We start from the raw sequence: 10,530 nt of genomic DNA, 5'->3' as shown, positions 1-10,530 counted from the left end.
CTTCTCCAAGGCCTTGAGATGCTAGTAAAAATAATTTAGCTAGTGCTAATGTTACTTTTCTTCTCCTCTGAGGAACACAGAACGCTCAGATGTTGGAGCTTCACGTCACCTACTGAGGAGCACCAGTAAAGAGACGGCGTCTGGACCAGACCAAAGTGAGTGATGACACTTTAGCCCTACACCTCAGCCTCTAGGAACCACCCTCATCATCATTAACTCATTCACTGCCATTGGCGACAAAAGTTGTCATTTTAAAAGGAACCCAGGTTACAAAACTCTGTGCTTCTTAAAAGATAAATGTTAGTATCAGTTATATTAAAATGGTGTAAAACCCTTCTTGATGTCTTAATCTTTATAAAATTAGTAAAAATGGTTTAACTCGTAGGTCGCCATTGTTGTTAGCGTCGCACTGCACTCTGGGTAGTGACGTCATATGGTTGTACCTCGGTTGCACCGGCGGCTTTGGGACCCTGTAGTGACTGTTGAGCGACATCAACACGTCATCTGTTCAGCCTTTTCACTTTGAACCAGAGCGAAACATTAATGATGACATCACTGACCATGTTTCACAAAACGAGCATAAACATGAAGAGCAAGAAGGGCGGGATGAAGCGAGAAACAGTTTGTGCATCCAGGGCTCTGAACCTAGTAGCTGGAGCTTCACACACAGGGACAGGACATGGCAACGTAACATCACAGAGTATAGGAGAGTGGTCAGAGAACACAGGAGGCAAAGTCACAAGGTTCATGACAGGGAGACCAAAAGAGAGAACCAGGTCCAGGGTGTGACCCCTGGCATGAGTTGGGGTAGGGCTGCAACAAACGATTATTTGGATAATCGATTAATCGGATGGGGTCTCGACACGATTAATCGATTAATCGGATTACATAGGGACATTTTTCAAAACTGCTAGGGAAACGTTATTTCTCTTCTCGAACATCTTAGGTGTGTTCTTGCTGTGTCTTTCTAAATCCATGCTTTCGTTCTTTTTTAAACACAGAAACAGTTTTGTTTACCTGTTTGTAGCAACAGTTTCGCCGACGGCTGCCGGCTTCTTCAGGCTGACGCTGATGGTGGCGCGTCACTTCCTTCTCCGTTTATCTGCGGGCAGCAGAGGACGTTGTCGCCCTCTGCTGCCCGCTCTCCCCTCTCCGACGATGCAGTCCCATGCGTGGTCCAGCGTGTAAACTCCGTCGTCCCTGTTCATGGTCCCACATCCACGTCTCCTTATCTCGATTGCTTCCTTGATCCATCTTTTGTATTTTTGTTGTTCTGTGGTTATGATCCGTGTGCTGTCCCAGTCCATTATATGGTTTTCTCTTAAGCAATGATCTGTTACGGCTGACTTTTTTATTGTACTTTCTGCTTCTTCTTCCTTTGCTGCTCTTGTGTGTTTACGATTTGCCTCTTTCTCGCACTCCTTTCTGTGTTCTATTGTCCGTGTATTGAGTTGGCGTCCGGTTTCTCCTATGTATGTTTTATTGCATATTTTGCATGGGATTTCGTAGATGACTCCACATTTTTGTCCAGCTGATATTTTGTCTTTTGGGTGCACTAGTCTGTTTCTAACTGTTGTGTATGGCTTTGTTGGTGTGTTTATGTTGTGTTTATTCATTGTTGCTCTTATTTTTTCTGTTATGCCTCTGATGTATGGTAGGGTTATCACTGGTTTTGGTTCTTGTCTTTCTGGGTTTCTGGTTCTTTTTTTGGGTTGTTCTTTGCTTTCTGTTTTTGTTTGTTGTTTTCCTTTGTTTATAGCCCTTGTCGGGTATGCGCAGGTCTTTAAAGCGTATTGTATGTGTTTGTCCTCTTGTTTACGGTCTATATAATGTATATATATAATATATAATATATATATATAATGGACTGGGACAGCACACGGATCATAACCACCGAACAACAAAAATACAAAAGATGGATCAAGGAAGCAATAGAGATAAGGAGACGTGGATGTGGGACCATGAACAGGGACGACGGAGTTTACACGCTGGACCACGCATGGGACTGCATCGTCGGAGAGGGGAGAGCGGGCAGTAGAGGGCGACAACGTCCTCTGCTGCCCGCAGATAAACGGAGAAGGAAGTGACGCGCCACCATCAGCGTCAGCCTGAAGAAGCCGGCAGCCGTCGGCGAAACTGTAGCTACAAACAGGTAAACAAAACTGTTTCTGTGTTTAAAAAAGAACGAAAGCATGGGGTTATCTCTCTCCTTCTTTCACTTTATTAAACACAACATTATTAGAAAACAGTTCAATAGCAGAAAAACAACATGCCATCACCTAAATTGTCTTATAAGGTGTATAGACAGAGACCCTAAGCTACACCTATCTGTGACCTAAAATGCTTGGTCCAAGTTAAACAGCTTAAAGAGCAAGTCAACCCCTACCAGAGTCTAACTCCACTCCCACTTCATGTTTGAAAAATGCAACACATGCTGTTGCCTGGCAGACCGAGAGGGCGGAGCCGCTAACAAATACACACACACACTCAGGCTCACGACAGCATTGTGACATCATAATGTACCAGTTTACATCATAGCATACTTCTTAGCCAATAGCGGTGGCAGATTTAAATTAAAATACAGTGCCAAATTATTGACCACATGTGTCTGCAGCACGATTAGACACTCGTTTGTTTAGTTTATCAGCAAAAAAAAGTTTATTTGGGGGTGACTTGCTCTTTAAGGGGAATTCTCATCTGTTTTGTTTGATCTCATCTGTAGACATTTATTATAACTGGGGATGTCAAACAACTAATTTTTAAATGTAATTAAACATAGGCTGTGAATTAATCAAAATTAATCACTATTTCCAAAAATGACTGAAAAAATACCAAATAAAACAAAAGTAAATGAATGCCATCCTCCTTGTGATGATGCCCTGGGCAACTGCCATAAAGTCACATCAAGAAATGCTGCTGATCATTCCAATGATCCCAAATAAACTCACATTAGGCCACATGAAAGCAACTGAACCCAAAAATATATTAACCAGTATATAACTGCACTCTCACACAACACGCCTGCAGCAACAGTTAGGACTCCTCCCTCCCTTTTAAAAGCGTTTTTGCTTCTGAGGACATTGTGGTTGTAAAGCCACATGTTAGTAGTCTGGCCCCGGTGTGATCAACCAGTTTCTGCGGGAATGTGACGGCGGAACCGGTTTGCAGCAGCGTGAGTCCCCCCCCCCCCCCCCCCCCCCCGTTTATCTAATAGCGTCGCACATACGATTTTATAGACTTTTTTTACGAGCTTAGGGCATGTCTAGCCTGTGTAATAATCCGGGGCTTGGGTGAATCACTTTTGAAAAGTTTTTAACTTACCCGGACACCGAGCTCTCTCCTTCCTCGCTGATGATTCTGACATGCTTGCGTTTAAGATGCTGCATCATCACCGTAGTACTCCCGTGCCATGCTGAGTCTGACCTACAAACGTTGCAGGTAACGAATGTCTTCGCCTGATTTAACTGAAAATGCTCCCAAACTTTAGAAGTTTTTACTTTTTTGGGTCTCGCTGCTTCTGCCATGTTCCTCTTCTAAACACCTGCCGGCTCTCTCCCTCGTGCTGATCTGACTTGCTTCCGGTCTGTGCGCAACGGCGGTGGGGGGGGGGGCTTTTGGAAGAGTTGCGCAACACAACGAATCGATGACGCAATTCGTTGCCAACGCTTTTAGTAATCGATTTTCATCAAATTTATCGATTCGTTGTTGCAGCCCTAAGTTGGGGACGGTACCCATTGAGTTAGATTGAATGAATCTAGCAAATTCAAAAAACCTTTAGCAAGCACATTGTCAGGACAGCAGATATGGATATTAAAATCACCAAAAAATAGGACATAATCATATTTTAGGATGCAGTCTGCCACAAGATCACAGAAATCGTTAAGGAAGTTAGAGTCAGTCTTTGGAGGCCGATAAATCAGCACAACGAGCAGGCGGGGGGAGATGCACAGTTCAAATAAGCACAGTTCGTTGCTAGTTAATTAGCTGAGCTTCTGACTGACAGTTTATGTGCAGCAGCAAATCAACTATCCTGATTAACAAGGTTATAAAAGCTCATAAAGGAAAAATCACTTTGATGTGTGGGGGAACTTTTCCAGGCCCTCTTTAGCAGGGTGGGACTGGGAGGAGAGTGCTGTAGCCTTTTAGCTGGAAGCTAACCGGAGCCTGGGGCTAACACTAGCGACATGAAGGTGGGTTGGTTCACCGGCACGTGTCGGAGTCAGCCCGGTAAAAATGATTAACGACACCGAGCGGAGTCACGTTCACGTTTGAAAGCAGCGCTGAATCCAGAAACATCAGCACAAAGTGCATTCCTTGCTCTGAGCCAGCATGACGAACAAGGGAACAGCGCCGCAAACTCTGTTCAGGTGTTGCTTTCCAAAAGGGTCTATGTAGGGGGCGGCCCTAGAAATGGTTGTGGGTGAAAATCCCAGTAACTGAGCAGATTGTGAAATACTCAGACCGGCCCGTCTGGCACCAACAACCATGCCACGCCACCTTTCTTTCCCATTCGGACCTTCAGTTTGGAGTTCAGGAGATGGTGTTGACCAGGACCACGCCCCTAAATGCAGGGTGGTAGAGACGTATGGAGACGGTCGTTCTGAGACATGAGACTGTGTGTTTTTGGTGAACATTAATGCAGGAGTGTGTAAAACAGCTCATGTTTAATTAAAATGAAATAAAATATTTATTTAACTTGACATAAATTGTAATGCTTGACTGTTGTGCTACAGCCATGGGAGGAACATTTTGGGTCCCAGCCAGATTCTCTGCTTCCCTGCTGCTCTCTCCATCATCATGCTGCTCCTTGCTCTGCCTCTCCACTTGTCTCTCCTTCACTCACCTCCTCCACTTCAGCCTACTTGTCTAATATATTAGCCACATGTTAGATTCCCTTCAGTCACCAATAGGAACGTTGGGAATATCACACGTATCACGGTACAGATCACTCAGAGGGAACTGGGTCACGATAAAGAACAATGAGCATCTTCATCTAACGTTACCTCAACATCTTCCTCGGCTTCCTTCCTCTTCTTCTGAAAATGCGAGCAGAAATGAGTCTCGGTGGGAACATGACCCGACATGAAGCTGTACGCTGTTACCGATCTGGAATTACGCATTAACGACAGACCACATTGACTACGTTACTGTTCACATGTAGCAGCGTGCGTTAGCATGAAGCTGGTTTTCACAGGTCTGAACTAAAAATGCCTTCTTCTAACGTAAGGTTCCTTTCTTCCACCTTTTCTCTCCCTGTAGTTTTCTTTAACTCGTGAGAGCAGCGCACCGCACAGAAGCCGGCTCCTTCGCACACGGGGAAAAACGGCAGTACTGGTTTTTCAAAGTAAAATACATTTTAAAGTTTTGTTATATTTAAATTCATTTTAAACTGTGATAATTCATTCTCTTTAGTTTTGTGTCAGTTTAAGGAAGAAGGAAGAGCTCCTGAAGAACTGAGGCCTCCTTTGAACCAGAAGGACATGGAGCCCCTCAACATGAAGCAGGAAGAGGAGGAGCAGCTTGATGAGATCAAAACTGATGCCACCAACATTTCATTCTCTGCAGTTTCTCATCAGGTTAAGGAAGAAGGAAGAGAAGTTCTGTTGTCACAGTTTGATCAGAACCAACCTAAAGACAGAGATCTTCCAACCAGCAGCACCACTGACCAGATGAAAGCAGAAAGTGGTAGAGAGGACTGTGGAGGAGCAGAAACTACCAGGAATCCAGATCTAAATCTTTATGAATATGATTCTAACTCTTCAGAGACTGAAGTCAGCAATGATGAAGATGATGACCAGGATGGCAACAATTCTGACTGTCAGCTGAAACTCTTGTCAGATTCTGAGCCAAACACCAAAGATCATAACAAAGACTGGAAGGAGAGCAGGTCTTCTAAATCACATGTTAAGGCTGTCAAATCTTTCAGCTGCCCAGAGTGTGGTGAACAGTTTCTCCATGAGCGGTCTCTCCAGAAACACATGAGAGTGACTAGTCATTCAGGACTGAAGTCTTCAAGCTGTTGTGTTGATAAGAAACGTGTTAGAGTGAAGCAAAATGTAGACTCTAGCAGGAAAGTTCAGACAAAACTAAAATCATTTAGTTGTGACGACTGTGGAAAAAGTTTCAGCTGCAAATCATCTTTAAACAGACACATGAGTGTCCATACAGGACAGAAGCCTTTTGCTTGTGAGCTCTGTGGACAAAGATTTAGTGTAAAGTCATATTTAAACAAACACATGAGAATTCACACAGGACAGAAGCCTTTTGCTTGTGAGCTCTGTGGACAAAGATTTAGTGTAAAGTCAAGTTTAGACAGACACACGAGTGTCCACACAGTACAGAAGCCTTTTGCTTGTGAGCTCTGTGGACAAAGATTTAGTGTAAAGTCATATTTAAACAATCACATGAGAATTCACACAGGACAGAAGCCTTTTGCTTGTGAGCTCTGTGGACAAAGATTTGGTGTAAAGTCAAGTTTAGACAGACACATGAGTGTCCACACAGGACAGAAGCCTTTTGCTTGTGAGCTCTGTGGACAAAGATTTAGTGTAAAGTCAAGTTTGGACAGACACAGGAGTGTCCACACAGGACAGAAGCCTTTTGCTTGTGAGCTCTGTGGACAAAGATTAAGTCAAAAGACACATTTAATCCGTCACATGAAAGTCCACACAGGACAGAAGCCTTTTGCTTGTGAGCTCTGTGGACAAAGATTTACCCAAAAGGGAAATTTAGACACACACATGAGAGTCCATACAGGACAGAAGTCTTTTGCTTGTGAGCTCTGTGGACAAAGATTTAGTTTAAAGTCAAGTTTAGACAGACACACGAGTGTCCACACAGGACAGAAGCCTTTTGCTTGTGAGCTCTGTGGACAAAGATTTAGTGTAAAGTCAAGTTTAGACAGACACACAGGTGTCCACACAGGATAGAAGCCTTTTGCTTGTGAGCTCTGTGGACAAAGATTTAGTCGAAAGACCCGTTTAATCTGTCACATGAGAGTCCACACAGGACAGAAGCCTTTTGCTTGTGAGCTCTGTGGACAAAGATTTACCCAAAAGGGAAATTTAGACACACACATGAGAGTCCATACAGGACAGAAGTCTTTTGCTTGTGAGCTCTGTGGACAAAGATTTAGTTTAAAGTCAAGTTTAGACAGACACACGAGTGTCCACACAGGACAGAAGCCTTTTGCTTGTGAGCTCTGTGGACAAAGATTTAGTGTAAAGTCAAGTTTAGACAGACACACGAGTGTCCACACAGGACAGAAGCCTTTTGCTTGTGAGCTCTGTGGACAAAGATTTAGTCGAAAGACCCGTTTAATCTGTCACATGAGAGTCCACACAGGACAGAAGCCTTTTGCTTGTGAGCTCTGTGGACAAAGATTTACCCAAAAGGGAAATTTAGACACACACATGAGAGTCCATACAGGACAGAAGTCTTTTGCTTGTGAGCTCTGTGGACAAAGATTTACCCAAAAGTCAAGTTTAGACACTCACATTAGAGTCCACACAGGACAGAAGCCTTTTGCTTGTGAGCTCTGTGGACAAAGATTTAGTCATAAGACAAGTTTAAACTTTCACACGAGAGTCCACACAGGACAGAATTAATGAACGTAAATAAAATATATATTTTGGGACTTCTAAGGGTGTTGAATGAAATGTGCTACTGATCTGGAAGCTCTTTTAACTAAAATGAAAGGCAGCAGTTTTATTAAATGTTTTGTTTTTGGAGACGAAAAGGTTGAAAATGAAATGTTTGTTTGCCACTAAAGTGTTTTATTAAATCTTTGTTCACTATTCAGTTTGATGTTCGCTGTTTCTGGAGTTTAAACGTAAATGCTGATGTTTTGCAAAGTGAGAAGGCTCGCCATCAAAGTCACCAGATTAATCCACTCATGTAATTATCTGTCATGCAAATAAACCTGATCAAAAATTAATACCTATATTATCCATATTGTTTGACATCCAAATACAATTGGAAACGCGGATTCACAGTTAGCAAAAGTATAAATCTGGCTTTCTCAATAATCAGACTTTTGTGCAACAGTTATTAACCAGAATATGTACAATGAATCGTTATTAACGTTTTTCAGGTAAAATAGTGCCAACTTATTTGAAATAACAGCATAAGATTTGCTCACCTATTCCAGAGTTCATCTAGCTCCACTGCACGGTGTAGCGGCTCTCCCTCGCACATCTACACAACATTTTACTTTCTGTAATTACAAATCCAAGTTTCACTGTGACATATAGAAAAAGTTCATGTACAGGTTAGAAGGTTTTACTTTGCTGTTTAACGCTAGCAGGGTAAGCATCGGATGGAAAGGTAGCAAAGCAGGTTAGCTTCATGTGGCGCTCAGCAAACTGGACAAAACCCGCCACTTCCATCGGTCTAGCTGCTTCACTCCCAAACCAAGGAAGATTCATCCACCGGCAATGGTACCAACTAATCCAGCTTATTTTTTCCATTCCTTCTGTTTTTGTAATGTCTGAGGTGCAACCTGAGGTGGAAAGAGTACTACAACTTCCTACTTAAAGGTATAGCAATCGATGTTTCTGAATATCAGGAAAGAACTGCCCTCTCCACGTTGCGCAACACTCTCCCAGCGCCTGTTTACAAGTAGCTGTCGGCCGTAATGTGTAATAAGAGGCTCTTAAAACAGCATGCAGAACGTTAGCTTACCTCTCGAGCAGAAAACCGGCAACAGCGGCGTCTGTGGGGAGCAGACTGGACCGCATTATCCTCTTCCTGATTTCCATGAGAGTGCAGGGGTGCACAGAGTACGCATGTGCAGGAAGTGAGAACAAACCCAGGGTTGGCTTCACCAGAAATTTACATTTTTGCAGACCAATGGTTGACGTGATCCACCCGGAAGAAAAACATTGATTGCTATACCTTAAAATACGAGTACCAATACTTTGATAATTTTTTACTCAAGTACAAGTAAAAGTACTTGCCTAAATTTTTACTCAAGTAAAAGTAAAAAGTATTGTAAACAAAATGTACTCAAAGTAAAAGATACTTGGTTACATTTCTGTCAGTGTAAGGATGGCTACATCTAAGTAGTGAAAACTCTCGCCAGTACACGACACGCTTGTGTGTGCGTGCACACACACACAGTTTGATGGAGGGATTTTTATCCAATCAGTGAGAACTGGACGTGCACATTGATTGGACGAGGTTCTTGTAGGATTGTGATTAAAATTATTTATTTTGAGAAAGAAAAAATAATTTTTTTAGACACCATCAGCATGTGAGGTATCTCAATGTTCTCATGACAAAACATAAGACTGTGCTCTAACCTGTCACATAACAATCTAAATGAAAGTCAGGCATTTCAGATGGACCGTATGACAGCTGCTAACGTTGGCCCTGCCCTACTTTACCTCTACATTACAGTTCCTTTATCCGTGTCCATCCTAGAGCTCCTCTCTGACCTTCATGCTTATTTAGAGCAGCTGATTTTTAAAGCTAGCAGAGTTCATCCTTGGTAGTGGGTTCACTCACTCATTTAACCCTTCACCACTGAAATCAGTTTGTTCATTCCAATCCTCCTAAATAATCCTCCAATCATCCAAATGGAATCCTTAAGGGTCCCGTAACGTCCATCCTATCAGAATAGGCCTTGGGAGCCCAGGTGTTACTAGAACTAATGGTGTCTCCTCACCAGCGTGAGCCTCCAAACTGTGAAGGTTGGTCTCCAAACATGAACTTTAAATTCATGCATTTATCTCCTCTTGTAGCACTTTAACATGTTTTAAAAGGCTTGTATCATGATAAGTTACCCCCCCCCCCCCCCCAGACCAAAGATAAGATAAACTAGAAAAATTTGCATTTATTGCACAAATGCTGTTTGAATGCTGGATAGCTGAAACTGTAAGCTGAAGCTGCTGAACTAGCTGAAACTAAGCAAAACTGTCAAAATGAGCTGAATATATTGAAAGATGTTGAAGCAAAAAGTAAGTGAAGAATGGAGAAAAATCATCCTAAATAGCAAAAAACTGAAATCTGTGAACATTGTATAAAAACTGGACAGCTAAAATGTCTAAACACCTGTTATTTCAGTAGGACTATTTTAACAGTTTAATTTTTACATTTAGCTGAAATGTGAAATTAGCATCATATGCTGAATTCAGAAACTAATTGCTGAAGCTGCTGAATAGCCCAAGTGAAGCTGAACTAAGCAAAACTGTTAAAATGAGCTGAATGTTTTGAAAGATTTAGAAGCAAAAAGCACCAAAATGTAAATAAAACACAAAAAGTGAAGAACGGAGAAAACAATCCTAAACAGCAGAAAACTGAAATCTGAACATTATTTAAAAATCTGGACAGCAAAAACGTCTAAACACTTGTTGTTGAGTAGGACTAGTTTAACAGTTTAATTTTTATATTTAGTTGAACTGTGAAATGAGCAGCATAAGCCAAATTCAGAAACGGATTGCTGAATAGCTGAAGTGAAGCTGAAACTAAGCTAAACTGTCAAAATGAGCTGAATGAATTTAAAGATTTAGAAGCAAAAATCACCAACAA

General features: G+C 42.1%; 1 protein-coding gene across 4 annotated transcripts in view; it reads left to right on the top strand.

Annotated features, from left to right (window-relative positions):
* The window catches only part of LOC139066236 (gastrula zinc finger protein XlCGF57.1-like), a 39,362-nt gene extending 31,426 nt beyond the window's left edge, over positions 1–7,936 (top strand). For 2 of the 4 annotated variants that reach the window (XM_070548613.1, XM_070548616.1), the window contains 2 exons: positions 73–155; positions 5,260–7,936. In XM_070548613.1, the coding sequence (XP_070404714.1) occupies positions 5,481–6,929 (1,449 nt within the window). In that variant the 5' untranslated portion in view covers positions 73–155; positions 5,260–5,480 and the 3' untranslated portion in view covers positions 6,930–7,936. The remainder of the gene's footprint in view (positions 1–72; positions 156–5,259) is intronic. The other 2 variants (XM_070548614.1, XM_070548615.1) reach the window with 2 other exon arrangements.
* The last annotated feature ends 2,594 nt before the right edge of the window (positions 7,937–10,530 follow it).

Source organism: Nothobranchius furzeri, chromosome 2 (genome assembly GCF_043380555.1).
Source record: "Nothobranchius furzeri strain GRZ-AD chromosome 2, NfurGRZ-RIMD1, whole genome shotgun sequence".
Taxonomy (NCBI): Eukaryota; Metazoa; Chordata; class Actinopteri; order Cyprinodontiformes; family Nothobranchiidae; genus Nothobranchius; species Nothobranchius furzeri.
The sequence above is the reverse complement of the archived record's forward strand: the minus strand, read 5'-3'. Positions and strand labels throughout refer to the sequence as shown.